Raw genomic sequence first — 25,032 nt, 5'->3', positions numbered from 1 at the left:
TTTAATCTCCTGGATATCTGTTTGAATCTGTTTTATGGATTCCATTTCTTTCCTATGTTGGGCGTTTATTTTTTCCATTTCTTTCTTATGCTGGGCCTTCATGGCTTCTATCATGGTCCTGAGATCATCTATTTTTTTGTCAGTTTATGCTCTAGAGTCTCGAATCACAACTTCCATTTTGCTCATTATCTCTATGGTTATCTGGGAAATTATTTCTGTTTTGAATTTTTCTAGAGCCTGATTGATCTGTTTTGTTACTTCCTGTGCTTTTGAGTTCAGGGTGTCCTGGTGGTTCACTATTGGCCTTTTCATCCTCATTTGCCCTACTGTTTGCCATTGGTGAACTGGAAGTCTGTCCTTGTGTCTTGCTTAAGTGTTTTCTCATTTTAATTTTTGTTGTCGGACTGTCCTTGGTTTAATCTCTGGATTATCACCCAAATCTTCCTGATATAGTTGCACCCTAGCTTCTGTGTCTCTAACGACCCGCAGACATTCTCATCTTCATAACATCAGAGAAAACAGCTCATCAAATCAACGGCAATGCTTTACCCCAACTGTTACCCCAACTGATACAATCAGCAACACATTAAGATCAAGCACAACTTGGACACTGACCACCTGTAGTAGTCACTAGTCTATCTCCCTTAAATCATTTGAATGAAATTGAAATCAAGAAGCAATCCAGATCATGTCTGCAGTGAATAAACTCTTCAATATGGTATTTTTACCATTTAATGGCTCAGACAGAGCGAGGATACAAGACCCCTGATCTCAGTTAGCTGATTGCTGAACCCCATGACGCTGACTGACCTTGGGCTGCAAGGCCCAGATTGAGTTCCCCATCCTTCTGAATGGTTGAACTCTGCAATGTTCTATCACAGGTTTCCCACGCCCTTTCTTTAAAGATGTTCAAAGTTGGGAACTCAGAAAATTACCCTGATGACCACCTCTGTCTTTGCAGAGTGGGTCCAAAGACTTACACAGTCAGGAGGTCAGAGAGTGCGAGGGGGGGCTTATGGGGGTTCAGGGGTGCCCGCGCGGCTACCTTCCCAGAGCTCAAGCACTTGAGCGATGGCATCTGGGTGGGGAGCAGGCGTGGTTCTCCTTCCCACAGTGGTTTGGGGCCGGCCCTACCTCCCGGTGCTTGAGTGATGGCGGCTCTCAATTTCACTGATTGTAATTGGGGTGTTTAGAATTTTTTTATCTTTGTTAAACTTGGGTAATTCATAAGTATCTGGAAATCTGTCCATTTCTTCTGTGTTTTCCATTTTATTAGAGTACAGGTTCTTGAAGTAGGTATTGATCCTGTGATTTCTGCTGGGTCTGTTGTGACTTCACCTTTTTCATTCCTAATTGCATGGATCTGAGCCTTTTCTTTCCTTTTTTGACAAGACTCACTAAGGGTTTATCGATTTTATTTATTCTTTAGAAAAACAACTCTTTGATTTGTTGATTTTTTTTTTTTTGTATCATTCTTGTAGTCTCCATTGCATTGATTTCTACTCTGATCTTTATAATTTCCTCCCTTGTAGGGGCTTTGGGTTTTTCTTGCTCTTCTTTTTCTAGGAGCTTAAGATTCATTATTAGGTTGTTTATTTGAGCTTATGCTGTTTTCCTAGTGTGGGCATTCACTGCTATGAATTTTCCACTTAGAACTGCTTTCATTGTGTCCCATAGATTTCTGTATGTTGTATTGGCAGTATCATTTATTTGTAAAAACTGACTGATTTCTTTTTTAATTTCTTCTGAGACCCATTGATTGTTCAGGAGAGTGTTGTTCAATTTGCATGTGTTTGTGAAGTTACTGCAGTTTCTTATGCAACTGACCTCCAGCTTAATTGAACTATGGTCTGATAATATACATGGGATAACTTCAGTTCCTTTGCATTTATTTAAACATGTTCTATGAGCTAGTATGTAGTCTGTTTTGGAGAATGACCCATGTGCAATCAAAAAGAATGTATGTTCTGATTTTGTGGGGTGGAACACTCTATAGACATCGATTAAGTCCTTTTGTTTGAAAGCTTGGTTCAGTTCTAGTATTTCGTTGTTAATTTTTTGTCTAGATGATCTGTCTATTTGTAACAGTGGGATGTTTAGATCCCCCACTACAATTGTATTAGTGTTTATTTGGCTTTTCATGTCCTTTAATATTTGTTTTGTATACATGGGTGCATTAATATTTGATGTATATATATTTATGATTGTCATCTCTCCCTCTTGGATTGTTCCCTTTATGAGGATGTAGTGACTTTCTTTGTCCCTTAATCAATTTTGTTTTGAAATTTACTTTGCGAGTAAGATGGCTCCCTCTGCTTTTTTCTGGGCTCTTGTTGCATGTTTTCCATCCTTTCAGTTTCAGTCTGTGAGTTTCTTTTTGAACTAGGTGTGTTTCTTGTATACAATATATTGTTGGATTTTGCTTCTTAATCCATTCTGACAGTCTGTTTCTTTTGATTGGTGAATTGAGGCCATTAACATTGATGGTTAAAACTTATATGTATTGACATAGCATTGTCATGTTACTGTTCTGGACTTTTAAAAATTTTTCCCCTTCTCCCTTTAGTTTCTTGCCTTTCCTAATTGATTTGCTCTATTGGGCTTTATGGTGCTGTGATCTTCATTGTCTTTTTCTAGGATATTGTTTAGAATTGTTTGGAGTGCTGGTTTGGGATTCATGAAGTTTCTTAGGTGTTCTATTTACCCATCTATTTTATTTATTTATTTATTTATTTATTTTGGTACTGGGGATTAAATTCAGTTCCTTGCACTTGCAAGGCAGGCAGCAGAACCACTGAGCTAAATCCCCAGCCCTCCCCATCCATTTTAAAAGACAGTTTTGCAGGATAAGTCAGTCTAGGTTGGAGGTTGTTTTCTTTTAGGCCTTGAAATACCTCACTCCAGGCTCTCCTTGACTTGAGTTTTTTTGTCTTGTTTTGTTTTGTTTTTGAGACAGGGTCTCCCTAAATAGTTGAGACTGACCTGGAACTTACTGTGTAGTCCAGGCTGGTCTTGAACTCACAGTGATACCTCTGCCTCAGCCTCCCGAGTGCTGGGATTACAGGTGTGCGCCACCACTTCCAGCCTGAGGATTGTGTTGAAAAGTCTGCTATGATTCTGATGGGCTTTACTTTGCTTGTGATTTCTTTCTTTTCTCTAACTACTTGCAGTATTTTGTTCTTCTGTTGGGTTTCAGGATCTTGACTATTATATGTGTAGGTATAGACTTTTTTTTTTATTATGGGTAGTTGTAGACCTACATGCCTCACTTATCTGTAGTCAAATTCTTTTGCTGTGTTTGGGAAGTTTTCTGTCAATTCTGTGAAGAGTTGTTTTTTTGTTTTTTATGTCATTTGTACTTTCCACTTCAGGATTCCTGTTAGTTCTCTTCTTTGCATCATCTAGGAGTTGTTGGATCAACTTCTCGTGATGACCAGCATATAATTTTTAAGAAAAAATTATTTTACCGATCTCTTGCCATTTGGTGAGCTTAATTCATTTACATTTAAGGTAATTACCTATAAGGAAGTATTTACTTCTGACATTTTACTGTTTGATTTCTGTGTGTGTTGTTTTTATTCCTGCATATTATGTTTTGTGTCTAATTGATTTTTTTAGTATACCATTTTGCTTCTTTAGTCATTCCTTATCTGATTTTCTAAAGTTATTTTCTTAGTGGTTTAAAAATAACATCCTGAAAATATAATAACTTAGGTTGAATTAGTACCAACTTATCTTCATTAGTATGCAATGCTCTGCTTCTTAATGTTGAGATTATGCCTTTCCACAGGTATATACACCTCTTAACATAGTTATAACTATTGTTTTATGCATTTATCCTTTAAATTATACAAGAAAAAGGTATATAAGTCTAAATACAAAGATACTGTTTTTCTTATTTACCTGTGTTACCAGGATTATTATTTTTGTGTGGCTTTGAGTTACTGCCCAATGTTCTTTATTTTCTGTGTGAAGAATTTTCCTTTAGCATTTTTTTCTAAAAGTAAGAGACATTTTTCTTTGATCATGGAATATTTAAAATTCTCCTTCGTTTTTTTTTTTTTTGGTACTGGGAATTGAACTCAGGACCTTGCACTTGTGAGGCAGGTGATGGAACCACTCAGTTAAATCCCCAGCCCAAAGTTATTGTGGGTTTTTTGTTTTGTTTGTTTTGTTTTTTGGTACTGGGTATTAAACTGGGACCTTGTGCTTTTGAGGCAGATGGTGGCAGCACTAAGCTAAATCCTTGGCACTCCCCTTCATTCTTCAGAAACTTTTCTTTTTTGGTACCGGGCATCAAACTTGCCTTGTGTTTGCAAGGCAGGTGGTGGAACCACTGAGCTAAATCTCTGGCCTTCACTCTTGATAGATTTGTTGGGTATAGAATTCTTGATTGAAGGCCTTTTTCTTCCACCTCTTTGATTGTTACTGCATTTGTCCCAGCAGTTAATCTTACTGATAATTCCTTGTGGGACAGTTCACTTCTCTCTGTGCTTTTTCTTTGACATTTAACAGGTTGGGCATCATTTTGTGTATCTCAAGTTTTTCTTCCTTGCAGTGTATAAGTTTCCTGGATGTGTATATTAACTTTTTCAATTTGGAAGCATTTGACTACTGTTTCTTGAGATTGCTCTCAGCCCCTTTCATTTTCAACTCACCTACGTGAATTCCATTGCACTTATGTTTATACTCCTTTGATGTTCCAAGATCTTATACTCTGTTTAATTTTCATTCTTTTTTCTCTTAAACTCAATAATTTACTTGCCCTGTAATAAATTTAGCCTATTTCACTTGATTTGTATTCATTGTGCTGAATCTTATGCCTGTGCTAATCTGCTATTGAAGCCGTTAGTGAATTTTTCATTTTTGCTTTTGTACGTTTCAGGTCTAAAATTTCTATGTTTTAGTATTTATGTATTGTTATTCCTTGTTTATTGAACACATATTCTCTTGTTTCTATGACTTTCGGTTGAAAGTAACATCTATGCCTTGTAATCTACTTTGTGTTTATTCAATAAAAGTTTCTGTAAATTTCTGTTTTCCTTTGAATGGTTTGTACTTTCTTGATTCTTTATATATTTAATTTTTTCTTGTTGAGTACTGGGCATTTTGAATATTATGATATGTAAAAAGAAAATATATGTGCTAGAAATATATGCAATATAGTGGCACCTTGGGTCATGAACTTAATTTGTTCTATAAAAAGATGGCCATGTTTGTTTCAGTGGGAAAGATGGCCACAGTTGTGTTTGTCACCCAATGCAGAATTTGCAAACAAAAGCGTTCGTGAACCAACGTACCACTGTGTGGTACACAAAACACACACACACGCGCACATGCACACACGTATGGTATGTATAATCTCTATGTCTGTGCATTTGGCCCTGCACTGGAATACTGCTTTTTTGTTTAGCTCTATCTCTCACAGATCTGCCTTAGCCTCTCCTCACCTAAAGATGTACCAGAAGTAAAAGCTATGGTCTGTTCTGATCATGCATTCTCCCCTAGAGAAAGTCCTCTTTCCTCAAAGATGCTCACATTCCACCCTTTTGTCCCTTGGCTTTCAGTGTGTTTGTTTGTGTTCACTGATACTTTGTCCTAACAACAGGGTTCTATTCTACAGCAACTCCATTTCTCATCTTGCTTGACCTCTGATGGCTAAAGGGAGCAGTCATCCCTGGCCTTTTTTGTTTGTTTGATTTGGTCTACATATTGTGTTAATTGTGGCTTGTTGATTGTTTTGATGTCCTGACTGTGATACACTTGAGACAACAATAAACTCCAAGGAATTCATTGCCAAGTCTTCCCTTGCTTCCTATAGACTATTTCTTCTGCTTTCTTCTCTTAGCATTTCAGATTTTCAGATTTTTGTGCATTTTGCTTTGTGTGCTATTCCACTGCTTTAAATTGTAATTGATGGGGGCACTTGGGTTGAATGTATTTGCTCCGTAGTGGCTAGAACAGGGACTGAAATACAACCATGAGTGAATGATTAGGTGAGTTCATGGAACTTGACCTCAAGTTGCTTGCAGCTTATGTGGTTAACAGTATTATGATAAGTATAATATTAAGAGAATTAAGATAAATAGACCTATGAGAACTCAGGCAAGGGAATGAAATTACTTATAGCTACTGGGGACAGGATATGTGGTGGGGTGGTAAGGTCACTTCTCCGACACTAATCAGGTGTCCTTCAGAGTCCTCTCGACTCTTAATAAAACCCGTAGGTTATAGATACCACCCTGCCTCCCTTCACTGCACCTAAAACCTATAAGCTATAAAGAGTTGCTGTAAGCCTTTTGAGTTCATTAAGTGCTGGAACCACGCAGAGAACTTGCTCAAGGCACTATACATAACAATTGCCATTTCATTGTAAAGGATAAAGCATAGAAACAGTCAAATGGAAGCAACATATAGATTAAGGTCTACAGGCTTTCGCAGGGGGGATACACGGCTTTTTTGTGAACTCTAACACATGAAACAAATCAACATGTTCACCAACCAGGAAACTCCACTGAGCAGTGACCATGGGCATGGTTGATTAAATTACTGGCTGTATATCTGAGCTCAGTCTCCAGCATCCTCTCCATCTCCACATCTATTAGCCCAGTTTCAGCCACCTACTGATGTGATTGGCTTTTCTAGTAAGCAGCCCCCAGCCTGCTGCTATCTAAGATCTACTTGAGTCACTTTATTAGTATAACAGAGATTATTGTATCACTGGAGAACTTCCACAGGATTAAAGTTCTGTGCCAGGAAGTGGCACATATACATTCATGTTAAACTGTACTCATTAAATAAGATTTTTATCGAGAATGTGGCGCTGGAGTGACATGAAAGTTGTAGACAGGTTTAAACATTTGGAAAGGGCATTTCTTGCTAACACAGTAGAATTAGGAATGAGTATTAGCTCTTACACAGGAGGAACATATACAGAAATGTTAGATTCAGTATATTAAGTACTTTCTAAATGTTAGTGTAGGACATATTGTTACAGAAGGAATTGGTAAGTGACATGCACCAGAGAGGGGCAGAATGGAAGTAAAATAACAAAAAGTTTATTGTCAACAAAAGGTTGATCACACCTAAAAATGGTGCCAGAGATATACTGGGCTATAGTGTCCCCTTTTATAGGGTTCTACAGCCATGATCTCATTCAGATGGTTACATTTCATTCTCAGTTCACATTGCTGATATTCAAATTATGGTCACAAGACAGTTAAATTTCAACTCAGATTAGCAATTCTTTGTAGTTAGGGAGTTTACCTTTAAGATTGATCTAGCTGCCTATTCTAGCCCAGGGGAAGGGGGTGCTCCCAATCAGTGAAGCAAAGTTAATAATGGTTCTTTACATCTTGACCTTTACAATCATGTGGTTATGAAACTTTGGAGCTTGGGGTCTTGGTGTGTCCTGTTATCTCAGGATGAGGCCAGGTGTCCCATTCTATAGTAAATGCCTCTGGTGTCTGTTAATTTTGAACTGAACAAAGCAGATTGGAGCTAGAAAAGCAGAAGTCACCTTACAATTTCCTAACATTTTGTAGGTCTTGGCTATTCACAAAAGTTTTCTCTATCAATATGAGAAGAATAAATTTTAAAAAGTCAGATTTGTTTTGTATTTAATGATATGTATTAATCATAGAATCTTGTTCCTACAGAGCAGAAGAAAGAAGAGATTTATTCATGTTTTTCCGAGGCCTACATTTTTTTGTGGAATGGTATGAATATCGTAAGCGTACATTTAAACATTTCAAGGTAAAGTCTGAAATCTTTATAATTTAAACATATGTAGAATATGAAGCTGGAATTATTTGGTGATTCAGCCCTAGTGGACTTTCCTTAAAGTTTTCAGAGAATAGAAAATATTTTCATTGGCTTCAGGAAATTATTTGTAATAAATGGAGAAGAAGCTTCTATATAATCAGTATTTTATATTACATGATATTTTGAATGAAATGTAGTTATGTTCTAATTTATTTTCAATCTACATTTTAAAAAGTAAGCCTTTTAAGGATGCTTGACATAAAACAATAAATGCTAATAAACTATAATCATAAGCTTCTTATGTTGTTATAAAAAATTTTAAAAACAAGCTTGTTATGAAGCAGTATATTTAACTTTCTGAGGCAAGGTATGTATTTTGGTTTTGTATATTTTGAGTTTAAATGCTGAAGCCTGATTCTTGTGAAGTAATGTTTCGTAAGTCTGATAGAGATACTTCAAAGCACTTCTTTTTACTTGTTTTGGGAGCATAACCAGAATTATGTTTGATTGCGCTATAATCCCTCCAGGCCTACACAGTGGGATAACATTAAATTATTGACAGTTGTGAGCACACAAAAAACAGTTCTGAAAGAATTAACAAATAATATTTCAAGTTTCAGATTCCCTCAAAAGCCGACCCTGTTCATGACTGTTGCTTTTAGGGCTGGTTTGTAACTTTTCTTTATTTCGGGTTGTATTCTTTGGTTTGTTTGTTTGTTTGTTTCCATGTTTATTTTTGTAAAGGAATGAATTCCAAAATAGTTTCATAATATAAATGTCTTCCTTTTTTAGAAAGCCGCTTTGCTTGCGAAAGAGCATGAAAAAGTTAAAATCACTTTCTTTCCTACACCTTCACCCTCTACATAAACAATACTAAGTGACTATGCTGTGGTCCTCAATAAATTTAATGATTAATTATCAATATTAGCTGTTTTTAAAATACCTATATTTTACATTACTTTGTCAAAAATAAGCCAATCTTTTATAAGCCAATCAACCTCATTTCATCATTTAGTTATTGACTGATTTTCAGTTCCCATTTTTAAGTGTTCTAGAACTTATCTGGCTCTAGCCACACTGGAAAATCAAATTAAATTAAAAGTCTTAATTGCATTCAACTAGCCTCCTTTCATCATCATAGCACAAACAATGAAAGTGAATCAAACATTTTCCTTCAAACTGGGAAACTGAACGGATTAAATCATTTGGCTTGGATTCAGTTAAGTTCAGTATTTACCACCAGTTGAATTATCCCCCCCCTTATGTTAAGAACAATCATTAAAGTTAAGTATTTGAGAAAAATAAATAAAAGCTACAAGAGTTAAATCTGTATTAGCACTGCAAAAACCAAATGAACATAAACACACACATACATGGTTATTTATTTTTATGTTAAGACAGTAATTTTGATAACCAGAATGCTTGGATTAATATTTATCTTATTCCTTCCTGCTTTTTAAGAAAGAAGTTCAAAGCACTCAAAGGGCTGAGTAAGCAAAGTGCATGTAAACTGAGTAAAACATTAATACTGATCATTTTGTCATTTTGGTCTGGTCCAGAAGAGGCCTATTTTAGGAGCATGACAAAACATACTGCATAAGAAGAGTAGTCAGGTTCTGAACTCAGGTGATTTTATATATAGAAGTAGTATATTTTTCTTAGAAGAAATGAAAGGGAAGCAGCCAGTCATTGAAAGTGTTTTTTCTTGTAGATCTCTTCTACAGTATTAGCCTAGTCCCGTGGTAGCGAACCCATGGCACACGTGCTGCCGTAGCTGTGTCACTGAAACCTCTAAAAGGCTCACCATCGCTAGCCTAGTCATTTATCATTGTGAATTCTTAGAAGAATCTCATCCTTAAAGGAGGTCCACAATACCTGCCTTAAGTCTTACTACAAAATAAAGTTGATAAAATGCTAAAATAGAAATAAGTGATATCTTAAAAAAAAAAAAATCTTAAAATCCAGGAAGTATATTCCATGGTGAAACTAATGAAAAATCCTCACAATAAGTAAAATACTTCTTTGCTAATAGGTGATTGATTACATATCTGAAATAGAAAATGTCACTTTTAATAGCCTGGAGAAAAGATCATGTCAACAATTTGGAAATAAGAACCTACATAGGTGTTGACCTATAAGAAAAAGTACAACACAAAAAAATGTTGAGAGTTATTTACAGATTTAAAAGTGTTCTCATCTTTTCAGCAAAAGTCGTAGCACACCAAGTGCACCAAAGAAGAAAATATATAGGCCCCAAATCCTAACCACCAAACAATGGCATGTAGATACTACCCTTGAGTTCCAGTCAATCTTCTCTTCCAAGCTGAGACTCTTAAAACCTGAAGAAACTTTTGCAGAAAACCAGTAACTTACAAAGTGGAAAAGAAACTGAAAGGTGGGAAAGCTGGTACAAAGAGTGCTGATAACCAGTTTGGTGTCATTTCCTAGAGGTTTCAGTCCATAGTCAGCTGGCTCTGAGTCAGGGATGGCAAACAAGCATTACAGAGGAGCAACAACACAGCGAGTGCAAGACAGCAAAGGCATTAAGAGGGACTGTATTCTTTTTTATCATTACATTCATCCTACTGGACTGAGCTAATAAAATATGTGAAGCATGAGATTTTCTCCAGAATGAAACATGGGCAGTTCCTATACTTCAGTCCCTTGAAGAGCTCTCATTTTGCTATATTTCTTGCATGTGGTCTTATGTTAGGACAATTAAATTATCTTTGCTTCACAATTGATACAATACAATGATTGGTGAATGTGCTGGCAGTTATGGTAATGAATGAATCACCTATTACTTGACATTTTACTCAGGAGAATGTTTCATTATGCATTTGAGTATGTAGTGGTTTTTGTGACCTCTGATCCTGATATAGTTAGAGTCTGGATGTCCCCTAAAGCCTCACACAGTCATAGGTGGCTTTTTCAGTGGTGACTGAATCTAGGGTGTGTGATGCTGGGTTTAATGGCATGTGATTACTAAACCTGTATACTGATTGGTTTGCCACCACTCTAATCCTGGTAATCTGAATAAAAGGGGCAGGAAGATGCTGTTAAGGTTCCCTTGTTGCTTTTGCTACTGTGTGAGCACCATGAACTGTTTCTCTTCTGTGACACCCCTCTGCCATGTGCCACTCTGCCTTAGAGCCAGCCAGTTATGGACTGAAGAGCCTTCTACAAATTGTGAGCTAAATAAACCCTTTCCCCTTTAACTTCGGTGTTGAGTATTTTGTCTCAGCAATGAGGGAAAAGTAACTAATACAGGTCCCCATTTGCTGGTTTGACTCTAAATCAGTCGTTATGATTTGCATGCCATAGTGGGGCATTTATCATTGAAAGCTGTAAAACATTCACTATCACTGCTGTAGATGCTCTCCATGCAGGTGGAGAAGTATAATTGGTATATTCTTTTTCAGAGAATATAGATTCTATGAACTGCTCTTTGAGGGTAATAACATTTCTAGGATAGAAAAATAGTCACATTTTACTGAAACCATTTTCTGTATCTTTTTCATCATCCCAAATCAAACTCTGTATCCCATTTTCTCCTTTCCCCAGTCCCCGGTAAACACTACTTGATGTTCTGCTTCTATGAATTTGACTATTCAAGGTACCTCCTATTGTTGCAGAATTCCAAGAGACAGGAGAGACCAATGGGATTTAGGAGGATTTATCTCTGATTTAAAGTGTACACTGGCTCAATGGACTCCTGTCCAAAGGAAGAATGTTGAACAAAGAGAAGTTCCAGGTTTTATACATTTGATCAAAAGGGGTGTGGTCTTTCTAGTGATGTGAAACCGAGGAAGTGGGCTAGCAAGGTTACAGAAGCAAACAAAAAGCAAGTTAGTCACATCTCACACAATGACAACTTTGTTCCCTGTGAATCTTGTGAGCTTTGTTTACAGGACATATTTGCCAATCTTAACTGTATATTTTGAGGACTTACAGTTCCTTAAAGGTTGCAAAGACTTCATTGACAGAAATGTAACCGTCTGCCCTATTAGTACCAGGGAAAGAGGCAGATTCCTGAGAAGTCATGTCTTCACTGGACTCTGTTAGCAAGAATCTTGTTTACCTCAACTGTAGCAGAACAAGCCGTTACAGCTGGGGGGTGGGGGTGACCTGAGGTGGGGAAGGAATTGCCCTTGTTTTTCTTTAAGTCCTGCTTCAATGTAGGTGGAATGTCCTTCTTTTCTGGATTATTTCTTTGAGGATAGTATCTTCAAGGTTTATCCATGTTGTAGCATGTGTCAAATTTCCTTTCAAGGCTAAATAATACTTGTACCATGTTTTGATTATCCATTCATCTACTAATTGACACCGCCCACTGCCTTTTCACTGTGTGAATAACACTGCTTACCAATATTGCTTCATGTCCTTGCTTTTACTCTTTTAAGTATATGCTGGGAAGTTGGTTTGTTGGAACAAGGGGTAATTCTAAGTTTAATTTTTAGAAGAATCATACATTGTTTTTCACAGCAGCTACACCATTTTACTTTTCTACCAATAAAGCACAAGAGATCCAGTTTCTCCTTAACCTCTCCAACACATATTTTGTTGTTGTTTTGTAAAAATTAATCCTGAAAGTAGAAAGTGATACTTCACTGGGTTCTGGTTTGCATTTGTCTGGTAGACTGACTAGCAGTGCTGAGCATCTTTCTGTGTGCTTATTGGCCACTAGCATCTCTGTGGTAAATGTTTGTGAGGGTCTTATGACCATGTTTCAGTGGGTTGCTTTGTGAATTGTAAGATCTCCTTATATACTGTTGATATTAACTCCTTTTCAAATACATGATCTGCACATACTTTCTCTGGAGTTATTTCATTCTCTTGATAATATCTTTTAATACACAACATTTTGATAAAATTCTGTTCCTCTATTTGTTTTTGTCTGTGTTTTTGGTGTCTGATTCAAGAAATTATTACCAAATTCATTCTCAAAAAGAATTTTCTCTGCTAAGAATTTGTAGTTTGGTGCTTAAGGCCAGGTTTTTATTGTTTTTGTTGTTTTGTGGTACTGGGGATTAAATCCAAGTCCTTGGCACTGAGTTATATCCCTACTCCTTTTTTATTTTGAGATAGGGTCTCAGTAAATTGCCCATGCTCAGTTTGAACTTGTAATCCTTCTACCTCCCAGAGTAATAGGATTACAGGCATGCACTAATGCATCTTGCCAAGATATGTCCCATTTTTAATTAATTTTTGTATGGTGTGTAGACTAAAGCTGCAACACCATTTGTTATGGTTTGTCTCTAGATGTCCCCCTCAAAGCCTCATGCAGTCATAGATGGGAGGAGTCTAGATCTGGAATATGTGATGCTGGGATCAAGGGTGTGTCACTACTAATTAATCCACTGATTTGTTTGGGCTAGTTCTTGGCAGGATCAAGGATGTCCCACCCTAAGGGTGGGTTGGCTGGATAAGATACAGGAATAGAAAGAAGGTCACTGTTGCTTGTTACTTGTCACTTGTTGCTTCTTATTGCTGCTGCTTGTCTTCTGCTCTGCAATGACCCTCTGCCATGCCACCCTGCCTTGGAGCCAGCTGATTATGGACTGAAACTCTGCAAACTGTGAACTAAAATAAGCCTTTTCTTCTTCAACTTTGAGTGTCGAGTATGCTATCTCAGCAGTGAGAAAGGCAACTAAGACACCGTTCTTTTGTGCATGTATATCCTATGTTTCCAATATGTATGTATGTATATGTGTGTGTGTGTATGTATGTATGTATTTTTTGATACTAGAGGATCAAATCCAGGACCTTAATGCTTCAAGGAAGGTACAGTGCCACTGAGCTAAATCCCTGGCCCTCCAGCATTATTTGTTGATGAGACCATCCTTTCCCCATTACATGCTCTCTGTACTTGTGTTGAAAACATTTGACCATATAGTACCTCAAGGATTTATTTCTAGTTTCTCTAGTCTGTTCCACTGATTGTATCTGCATTTATGGCAGTATCACATTGTTTTGATTACTGTAACTTTGTAGTAAGTTTTCAAATTGGAATTTGAGTCTTCTCTCTGTTCTTCAAGATTTTTTTTCCATTTATTTGGGGTCACTTGAGACTCCATGTGGACTTTTCTATTTCTGCAAAAAACATCTTTGGGACCTTCGTAGCGATTGGAGTGAATATGGAGATTGGTTTGTCATCTCATTAGTAAATTTTGCAATCCATGAAGACAGGCTATTTCTCCATTTATATGTGCCTTCAGTTTCTCTCAACAATGTTTGTAAGGAATAAATCACTTTTAATTTTAAGCCTGTACTTCTTTAATTATTGTCAAGAATAAAACATCTATATTCTATAAGGAAGTCTATTTTTACTTTTTTTCATTAATTTTTCTGTTACCTTCTGGATCTGGGTGGTATAATTTGTATTGCTTATTTTATTCCCAGTTTAAGAGTATGTAGATTAAGATGTATGCTACCTATATTTGTGTCTTTTTTTTTTTAATTTGAGAGTTATGTTGCTCTTCTCAGTAAGTTATTATCAAAAGAATGTAGGAATTCCTTTTTTTTTTTTTTTTTCTGGAAACTAGAAACTTAACAGGTATATCTAACCACATTCTGTAGTGTCACCCTTAATGTGGAGTCCTCCATCAGGGATATATTTTCAGATAAAGTTAATTTATTTCCATTGGTTTACTCAAGCTTATGATAGTTTAAAGATTGTTTTTTTCCAAATAAAACAGAACCCTTCTGTTTGGATAGATTTCACAATATTTATCGTGTATTTAATTCAGGTGTGCTCACTGTTATGCTAGGCATTGTAAAAGTATAAAGACAAGGCTGTGTTCAGTGCTCTCTGCTTTTAGTCACAAAGAAATGAGACATGCACACAAAATATGAAGCAGCATAATAGTTATGATCATTAGTTACCAAAATAAATGAGCAAGTTAATAAGCAATATTAGAATCATAATTATAGCCTGAAGAGGTCACAGATGCTTAAATGGAAAAGTTTCAACTTGGGGTCACCTTGAAAAATAGGGGGTCCATTTTTTTTTGGACATGTATTTGTGGGAATTGTGGTTCTGTTCACTTGGCAGCTTTTTTGCAGGGTGCGGGGGTCCTGGGAATCGAACTCAAGACCTTGCGCTTGTGAGGCAGGCAACAGACCCACAGAGCTAAATCTCTGCCCACCCCCCTTTTTTGGTACCTGGGATCAAACTCTGGTCCTTGTGCTTGCAAGGCAGGCAGTGGAACCACTAAGCTAAATCCCCAGCCCTGGTGGATCCATTTTAGCTAAGGCAAAAAAAAACAAGGAAATGCTTAAAAGTAGGATTGAAGAGGGATTCTGAGATTAGTATATAATAGAGACCAACTTGATTTCCATGTATAATTTATAATGGAAATGACATTAGTACTTTGATATCCACGTGTCATGATCATGTTTCTAAAGCTGATAATTTTGAGTTTAGCTCCAAAGCAATGTGTAGACTTAAGATACGTTAGTGTGGTACGGACAAGAAGTTTAATTTGGTAGCATTGTGTTGTCATAAATTGTCAGAAATAGATTGAAGACTAGATTCTCAGCATTCAGTGTATCTGCACAGCATGGGTGTTGAGAAATGTCACTCAGAGCTTTACTGTGAATATCCATTTTGTTTGGCTGAACATGTGTGCGTGGATAGCCGGGAAGGTAGAGTGCAGTAACACCATAGAGCACACTGTTTTCATGTTATGTTTGAACAAATTCATAGATGAGCTGCTCATTCCTTTTATATAAAAAGAAAATATTCACAGTTATTTCATATTTTGAAATCTTTACAGTGCAGGAGCCTTATTACTGTTCTCTAAGAAATAGGCTAGGGTTTTGTTGGGGTTTTTTTGTTGTTTTCTTATAGGCTTACTGGTTTTGACCTACTTGTCCTTTTAAAATGTTTTATGATAGAACATTATCTAGATTAAAGAAAATTTTATCATTTTATTAAAGACTATGTGACCACAAAATAGAAAATTGAACATTTTTATATAAGCAGTTTATCAGAGTAAAATTCTACTTTATTTGAAAAAGTATTTTCTATGTCTGAGACTATGCCCTATTTGTCAAGCTAAGTGAAAATACAGTAAGATAGCTGCCTTCATAGGAAAAAGCAAAGTTCTTGCTTCATAGTGTTTAATGATGAATCATAAAGGAAACATGGGAGATGACTGGAAATATTTAGCTTCAGAGTTTTGGATTGCCTGCCCTAAATGCTTTTGAGATACAGTAAAGGCCCAGAAAGACAAACAACTGAAATTTCTTAGACTTCACTTTCTTCATTAGTAATGAGAATAATGCATCTCAAATGTTATATTTATACTAAGACATGCCCTTTAAATGGTAGTCTAGTGTAAACTACAAGGATTTTTTAAAAATTGCTTTTTAAGCTTTTTCACATTACTTTGTTTTTGCTTGTATGTAAGATTTTAATGTATCTTTGCTTAAAATACAAAATTCCTTAATAATGGGATACAAGAATAATATTAAATGAATACTGATGTTCCTTGACACATTGTTGAGACAGATTATAAGTATGTGTACTTTTTCTTATATACTGTATTGGCAGTGGTTAAAAGTATGACCCTATCGGTAATCTTTTTAAGCAAATGAAACTGTTTGGATGCTTTCCCAGGATAATTGGATTGCCCTCCAGACGAATCTCTTCAATACGGTCCCGAATATAGCGGGTGTCATTAGCTTTGCAGAATGTATCATCTGTAACTGAAGTTATGTTATTAAACTGAAAAAGAAAAAGAAAAAAATTGTTCAAAAGTCTGAAATTAATCTATTACATGCTATATAATGGGATTTCACAGAATATCTTATCTAAAAAGTACTTTAAAAATAATTGAACACACCGTATATCCTCATAGTAATTAAAGCCTCTCTGTGCAATCCAATCACTCTATTCAAGTATATAGTATTATTTTGGAAAAACAGATTACTTGCTGTTATTTGGAGTAATACCCATGTATAGCATGAAGTTCTGAATATAAATAAGATTATACTACCTGAAGAAAATATTCTGTCCAAGAGTGTCAACTCAAAATGGATACTATATCCTTGAATATTCTCTAAAGAAGTAAGAAGAAGCCAGACTTAGTGGCTTATGCCTGTAATCATGGTACTCTGTGGGGCTAAGACAGGAGGATTGCAAGTTCAAGCCCAACTTGAGCAAGAGACCCTGCCTAAAAAAAAAAAAAAAAAAAAAGCTGGAGATGTAGCTCAATACAAAAGCCTTATGTTTAATGAATCACCACAAAAGAGAAGAGACCACCAGAAGAGGAAATTCTTATGATATTAAGAGATCAATTTTAGTTTCTCTTCTCTTCTCTTTTCTTTTTTTTTTTAAACCAGGGATTGAACTTAGGACGTTGTACTTGTACTTGCCAGGCAGATGCTGTGCCACTGAGCTACATCTCAGGCCCAATTTTAGTTTATTTTCATTCCTTCATTTTTGCATTTCTAACTTGCTGTACTATAAAACCAGCTAGAAAGTCTCCAAAAGCAGATGTTCACCACTATATGATGAAAAAAGCATAAATCAGAGGCCTGAGTGCTTACTCCCTTCAAGTTCATGTATTAAGACTCATTAAGAGATGCCATGTATACATCTAGAGATGAATCCTGCTCAAGGGCAGACTTTAAACCTATGAGGCTAGTTCATTTAGTATGCTCCGGAAGCAGGGTTCATATGTCTGCTCTTATTTTTTTTTTAAAGTTCTAGGGATTAAATTCAAGATCTCTGAGGTACATCTTCATCTATTATATTTGTTTGTTTATTTTGAGACAAGGTCTTGCTAAATTGCCTAAGACATGAAATTGCAATCCTCCTGTCAGCCTCCTGAGGATTATACCACCAATACCTGGCTAGATAGTAATACTTTTGATAGGCATTGTCACACTACTGTAATGATCTAACCATGATTTAAATGTGAAAGAGTGAATTTCCTAACAATTCATAATGATCCTTAGGTAATTAAAACCAGATATTGTTGAAGGAGCTGTAATACCTGAAGATGAATTATACGCAGACTTTCTGGTAAATTAGGAGGCACAGATTCCAGGGCATTGTGATCCAAGTAAAGGAAGGAGAGCTTATTCAATTTCTGCAAAGAAAATTTGGTTTGTGTGTTACTGAAGTCTGTGCATTCCTTCATAGGATTCAAGCAATATATAAATGAAAAAGGATATCAGTATAAACACATAGTAGTATCATTTGTTGGTATGGAAGTTTCTTTTTGTTTTGGTTTGGTTTGGTTTGGTTTTTTGAGACAGGGTCTCACTATGTAGTTGAGACTTACCTGGAACTCACTATGTAGCCCAGGCCGGTCTCAAACTCACAGCAATCCTTCTGCCTCAGCCTCCTGAGTGCTGGGTTTACAGGTGTGCGCCACCACGCCCGGCAGTATGGAAGTTTCTTGTTATGGTTTCTGATTTTAGCTTCACAAATAGTCTGTTTTGGTCCTTGATGACTCTGCTGCATATTCTACATTTCTGGACATCTCATCTCTGAATATCCAACCTTAATGCCATCTTTGATGTCCTTTGAATTGGTCTTGGGAGCAGCTAATGAGGCCGCTCTCTGTGTGGGGTTAATTTTTGAATCTTGATGGTGCCCTAACCTCTCTTGAGCCTCGGAAACTTCCTATCTCAGCTCCACTGCTCCTAACTAGGAAATGTGTGCTTAGCAAGATGTTTCCACCTAACTTGATATGGCTTTTCCCTAAGGGCTTTATGTTGGATTACTTTTCAGATCAATAGCTCATTATCACATATGCGTGTATATCATGGTTTCAGAGTGTAGTTTGCTCTGGCATTTCACTTTTACCTTAACTTTGAAATGCAAATGAGGTGCTAGTTTCACTAATTCTTTTCTGTGCTGTTATTTTAAGCCTTTCTTTAAGCATCCTGCTAAGCTCCTATCCTCCCAGTGGGTCTCATTTACATGAGTTACAGTAACTTTATTTTACCATTGGCTTTTGCAGTCCTAGGGCAGTAAGCAAAACTGAAATTCAGTCAAACTTATCATTTTGATGCTTGGCACAAATCCACGTTTAAAATCCAAAATATTTAAACTAATTACTTGTTTATTTGTTTGAAACAGAGTCTTAGTATCTTACCAAGGTTGACCTTGAACTCCTAGAGTGATCTTCCTGTCTCAGCTTCTCTAGTAGCTGGGACTATACGCAAATGCCATAGTACTGGGCTGTAAATATTCTTTTTATGAGTTAACTTTTTTCCCCCAGTATTGGGGATTAAACTTGGGACCTTGCGCTTGCTAGGCAGGCAGCAGCACCACTGAGCTAAAGGTGAGGAGCCCACACCTTATAGGTCTTTAGGCTGACATACTTGATTCATATCTGCATATTACAAGGTTGGTTTTTTTTAAAGAGTGAATCTTCCCTTAAAAGGTTCTCTGTATGCCCCTTAACTTCTGAGTCTCTTATAAAAAAAAATCAGAGAAATTCTGAAATAACTCTAAAAATGTCCCTTAAAATTGAAAAAGGATACTTTATTAATTTAAAAAATGAAATATTTTTTTCTTAAAGAAAAAAATATGAGAAAATGGAAATAAAGTGTTTGTAAATGGGGAGGGGAGGAGGGGGTGAAGGGGAAAAAATGAGAACCAAGACCTGTCATGTAAAGGTACAAGATCCCAATGATGAAATGTAACTGTACTGTATACCTAAGATGTACCAATAAACTCAATAAAAAATGAAATATGTTAACAGACTTATAAATGTGAACAGATTATACATTTATGTGATTATTGTAAGCTTTGTGATATTTGATAATTTTATATCTTTTTATTAGGAGCTGTCTTTAGTAATTACAAACAGCGCTGTCTGAATTAGGCTGTGTTTGTTACTAACAGTGGCTTGATCATCCCATGCTTTTATCTAGGGTATCTACCAGAACAGGACTGATTATATCAGAGCTGTGGAAAATCTGGGCTGAGGTGATTACTTGTTTGGCTACTACCTAAAGCAAAGTTGATCATCTTCCCCTTTTCCTACAAAATATTTTCTTCAATTACTAAATTAAGAAGGATTTGCAAGCCTTACTACAATTTTGTATTAGGTGCCATCATAGACTTCAAAGGAAAGTCTTTATCTATGGAATGTTATAGTTTAGTATTTTTACATATTAAGTCAAATTCAGCCGGGGATTTAGCTCAGTGGTGCAGCACCTGCCTGGCAAGTACAAGGTCCTGAGTTCGATTCCCAGTACTGGGGGGAAAAAGTCAAATTTAGTGTTTACTTTTGCAACTTTATTTTTGTGGCATTTGTAAATTGTCAGTGTTGTAAGGGAAAAGAAACTCACTATGTAACCCAGCTGTCCTTAACTTGCAGCAATCCTTCTTGCCTCAGCCTCCCAATTGCTGAAATTATAGGTGTTTACCATCACACCTGGCCCAGTATGAATTTTTTATAGACTGTTAGTGCCATGAGGGTTCAACCAGCTCTAAGTATTAACTGTATAAATAGGCGAGCAAATGAAGTAGCTTACAGTCTCATGAAACAAAATGAAGATTATGGATTGTAGGGCCTGGGATTTAGCTCAGTGGTGCCGCCACCTGCCTCCTAAGTGGAAGGTCCCTAGTTCCATCCCTGGTACCAAAGAAAAAAAATTATGGATTGTAAGTAAAATGCTGTCATAAGTTAGGCTGAATGAGCCTAACAGTGCGCCTATTTATTATGTAAGTAAGGTTTTTATTTATTACATCAAAATAGCTTTAAAATATAATAAAAATAAAAGCTAGGTGCTTTGTTGCACATGCATAGTCCCAGCTACTAAGGAGACTGAGACAGAAGGATCACTTAAGCTCAGGAGTTGAAGGCCAACCTGAACAGCATAATGAGACTCTGTCTCAAAAAACAAAAGAAAACATAATGTAATGAAAACATAGTAAGAGGCCAAAGTTTCTCTTTCTTGTAACATATTATGCCTGATTCATACTATATTCAGTCATACTATTATATACTTACTTTGAATGTATTAGCTTTGATTCCTCTACTCTTGATTTTGTTGTGTTTTGCATTAAGTAGAATGAGGTTTGGAGGAAGAACTGGAAGTCTCAGTAGTTGATTTTCAGCAAGTGAAAGTTCTTCTAATAGAGAAAGTTTTGAAAAAGTACCATCTTCTATATCTTCTATCAAATTTCCAGTAAAATCAAGTCTTCTTAAGTTAGCTTGAGGTGAGTAATACACAAAAAATTATGTAGGTAGGAGGTAAAAAGAATTAAGATGTGTCATGTACATGTACCAGCTACGCACAAAGAATAACATGTACTAATAAAAATAATATTTTTAGGAAGTATGAAAGTAGAATCACATTGTGCAGACTGAACAGAAAGCATTTGTTTAATAGATCACTCACACATCTTTTATCTTTAGTGCCTAGTATAATGTTTGCAGTTCACACCTCAGCAATGTTTGTTGTTTGGGTGCTGGAGACTGAACACAGGGGCCTTACATATGCTAGGCAAACACTCTATACTGCATTACATCCCCAAGCCCATCAGTGTAGATTTGTTGGACACTAAACGTGTCTGTGTGCCTGACACTGATGTCTTTTCTAACTGAAGTTTTAGTTCTGAAGTTTGGAAGGTAGCTTAGCATTACTAGTTTTTCCATTCTTCTCTGAATTCCTCAGGATACACAGGTGGTTTGAAAGAAATTCTTATTACAAATCATAGAAAGCATTATATTATATTGAATGGAATCGTGTAATTAATATTTTCTGCTAGCATGTTAATCTCTCTGTGCATTATTGTTTAACAATAGCAAAGACAAAATCATGCCCTGATTTGTGAAGGTGACACAGCCTGAGAGATTGAAATATTTCGTGTATGTATGTACATGTGTATTGCTGTTATTTGGAATGGTTCTATGGTTGCTTCTCATTCATAGTAATCATTTTCTATAAAGTCTTTGCAGCACTTTACAGTGCACACTCCGTTATTGCTTCTAGGGAAATTGCAGCATTAGGTTCCCATGAGCCTTTTTAGTCAACAGATCATTTTTATTAACCAGTGAATACAAACCTTGTTTTATTTTTTGTTTTTGTTATTTTTTTGTTTAAAAACAACTTATTTTAAAGGAAACAAAAGTCTTTGTAAGTAAGGTGGAGGGGTGAAGGGAGGGCAGAGGTATAGGGAAAAAAATGAGAACCAAGACCTGTTATGTAAAGGTACAAGATCCCAATGATGAATGTAACTGTGCTGTATACCTAAAAAGTACCAATAAACTCAATAAGATAAAAAAAAAACACTTAGTTTACATACATTGTTGAGACATTAATGTTGTTCTATGACTTACGCTTGAATGGAGCTTGTCTAACACATGCATTTTCTCTTTAAGGCGCATCACAGATTTTCCTGCACTTAGAAACACTAGATAAAATGTTAACACTAGTGCTATTTTCAGCAGCAAAGCACTGAACAAAAAGCCCCAAAATCATGGTACTAAATACTCTTAACTGAGCACTAATTTACAGCATGAGCGCTAAAACTAGAAGAGTGTTGTCTTATTCAACCTCAGCTGAAAATGCACATTTGGAGTAACTAAAAATGTTTGCCGTTCTTTGTGTGTCTGGTAGTGATCACAAAGTACTGCGTGTATTGATTTTGGGTTACAAACATTTTAGCAAGTAGGTGAGTTTGAAAATATAGGTTCCACAAATAATGAGGATCAATTGTACGGTTGGTTGCTATTAAAGACATTATGAATCCAGTTGTAGCGAGGTTAGTGTGCTTTCCTGGTGTGATTTCTTCAGAATATGTGATAACCTAGGAATCTAAAAAGTTTATAATAAACTAGTGATCTGGGTCTGGGGCTTCGTATTGCAGAAATAGGGGATACTGTTGTACTGATGGTAATATCCTACTTGGGTTAAAGTTTGGTAGGAAACCAGATTGTTCCTGACCAGGAAAGGGTTGAAATGCCACTTTTCTCAACACCATTTCTGCATTAGAATCATTCAAGGAGTTTGGTTGGTTTCAATGATGATGCCCTAGGCCTCACTCCAGACCTGAATTACAACTCCAGGGGAATACAGTCTAGTATCAGTATTTTTGAAATATTTCCTCAGATATTTTTAATATTTATCCAGTTTAAGAGCCACGAGTTAAAGAAAAGCAGTTACTATGCTTTTATAATGAAGGTAAAAAATAAAATGGTGTGATTTAAGAAGCACATCTGTTATATTGGTGCACTTACTATCAAAGGCATAGTAGATCTTGAAGTACTGTGCTTGAGAAGATCCAGTTGTCTTTACATTAAATGGACTATCAGCATAGATACCAAAGTCACCACTAAAGAAAACTCACAAGGAAAGTCTGGGGATTTACCCACAAATCAGTGGATTTTTGTGAAGTATGTAGACACCTCATTACTCCAACAGTGACACCCTAGGGGTATACTAGGTTGCAAGTGTGTAGGAACTTGTGATTATATATATCTTATTTGAACTTACGTATGTCTGCAAAGTCCTTGGCAGTCAGCTTTTTAATTCTGTTGAATCGTGCATAAAGATATGCCGATTCCTTTGGCAAGGGTGGTACGGCGTCAATATCAACTTCTTCACAGTATACAGAGCCACTTAAACACACACACAGTAGGCACGTGGGCATTTCTGAATTGGGGAACAATCATAAAAGTTTAATGGTTTCAAATTTGGGGCCTATAATGGTAACATTGCTATCATGAATGCTCAGTGTTTCTGCCACCTGACTTGCAAGCACAAGGTGCTGAGTTTGATCCCTGTTACCACAAAAAAAAAAAGAAAAGAAAAAAAGAAGAGAAAAGAAGGTGTATTCCAAGAGCAGTGTAACAGTATGCTAGTTTGTCTTTATCTCCTTTCCCTTTACCCATTCTTTCTACCTGTGATCTCTACTTTTTCCCTGTAAATAACAAGTCTCAGGGTTTGTTTTTTCAATGATGAGGACTAAACCCAGAGCTTTGCACATAGTAGGCAAGCACTCTACCACATCATCCCCAGCCCATTTCAGTTTTCACATTACCATTCCTGTGTTTCTTTTCACACAAATGAGCAAGTAAATGTAAATTTTTATATATCTCTTTGTTTCTTTCATGAAAGGCATATTATAAATACTCTCTTGTACTTTTTTCACAGTGTAGTCTATATTGTTAGTGAACTTTTCCATTCATTTAAAAAATTGCATTGTATTTTGTGTGTATGTGTCATGTTTATTCAGTCACTTTAGTGTTTGGACAATTAGATTATTTCCAATATTTCGCAATTGCAAACAGTGCTTTGATAATTTTGCAGTTTATTTTCTTCTTTTAGAGGTGTATCTTCAGGGCAATTTCCTAGTGGCTGATTGCTATGTTAAAAAGTAGAGGTATAATTTATTTTATTAGATATTACCAAATTGTTGTTAAAAAAATGTACTGCCAAGTGTGGTGGCGCACACCTGTAATCCCAGCACTCAGGAGACTGAGGCAGGAGGATTGCTGTGAGTTCAAGACCAGCCTGGGCTACATAGTGAGTTCCAGGTCAGTCTCAACTATACAGTGAGACCCTGTCTCAAACAAAACAAAACAAAATTGTACTACTCTGCCTTTCTGCTAGCAGCATATAAGAATATGTTATGCCAGCACTTGCGAGGCTGAGGCAGGAGGGTCACTGTGAGTTCGAGACCAGCCTGGGCTACGTAGTGAGTTCCAGGCCAGTGAGACCCTGTCTCAAAAAAACAAAACAACAAAAAGAACTATGTTATGCTACAGCCTTGTCCATGAAATGCTAGTATATTGTCATATTTTCATTTTTACCAATCAGATAACTTAAACATAGCAATATACTTTTCATTTATATTTCTCTGATTATGTGAGATTAAACATCTTTTTATATGATTAAGGGTTATTTGAAAATAATTTTGTGAATTGTCTTCATTGTCCATTTTTCAAGTGGTTTTCATCAATTTCTAAGAGTTCTTTATAAATTAGAGGTATTTGTTCTTTTTCTGTAGCAGATATTCTCCCCAGTTTTCACTTGTGTTTGGCTTTGATTATGACTTATTTCATTGAAAGGTTTACTTTCATGGAGTCAAATTTGTTGTCCTTTTTTCTTATCGAGATCTCTAGATTTTTGAGGCACCCTATACTCAGGCTATCTCCTAGTATAATCTCATCTTACTCATTATATGTTGCTAAATCATTTGTAGTTTATTTTTCTGTATATGGTTTAGATCTAACTATCTTTTTTCAAAAGGCTGCCTAGTTCTTCCAGCCCTCTTTTTTTTTTTTTTTT

General features: G+C 36.2%; 2 protein-coding genes across 4 annotated transcripts in view; one reads left to right on the top strand and one right to left on the bottom strand.

Moving 5' to 3' along the window:
* Cenpp (centromere protein P) overlaps positions 1-25,032 on the top strand; it is a 232,489-nt gene that overhangs the window by 49,113 nt on the left and 158,344 nt on the right. For all 3 annotated transcript variants that reach the window (XR_777587.2, XM_010610582.2, XM_010610581.2), the window contains exon 6: positions 7,659-7,755. Coding sequence is in view for 2 of the 3 variants with exons in the window: in XM_010610582.2 (XP_010608884.1) it covers positions 7,659-7,755 (97 nt within the window). In the remaining variant the exon portion in view is untranslated. The remainder of the gene's footprint in view (positions 1-7,658; positions 7,756-25,032) is intronic.
* Positions 16,319-25,032, bottom strand: part of Ogn (osteoglycin) — a 13,677-nt gene continuing 4,963 nt past the window's right edge. Inside the window, 4 exon segments of the mRNA XM_010610576.3 lie at positions 16,319-16,495; positions 17,769-17,864; positions 20,748-20,950; positions 23,236-23,394. Of these exon segments, the coding sequence (XP_010608878.2) occupies positions 16,325-16,495; positions 17,769-17,864; positions 20,748-20,950; positions 23,236-23,394 (629 nt within the window). The 3' untranslated portion in view covers positions 16,319-16,324.

Source organism: Fukomys damarensis, unplaced genomic scaffold, assembly GCF_012274545.1.
Source record: "Fukomys damarensis isolate Sample0158 unplaced genomic scaffold, DMR_v1.0_HiC HiC_scaffold_27, whole genome shotgun sequence".
Classification (NCBI taxonomy): domain Eukaryota; kingdom Metazoa; phylum Chordata; class Mammalia; order Rodentia; family Bathyergidae; genus Fukomys; species Fukomys damarensis.
Note: the sequence above shows the minus strand (reverse complement) of the source record. Positions and strands in the feature narration are given on the sequence as shown.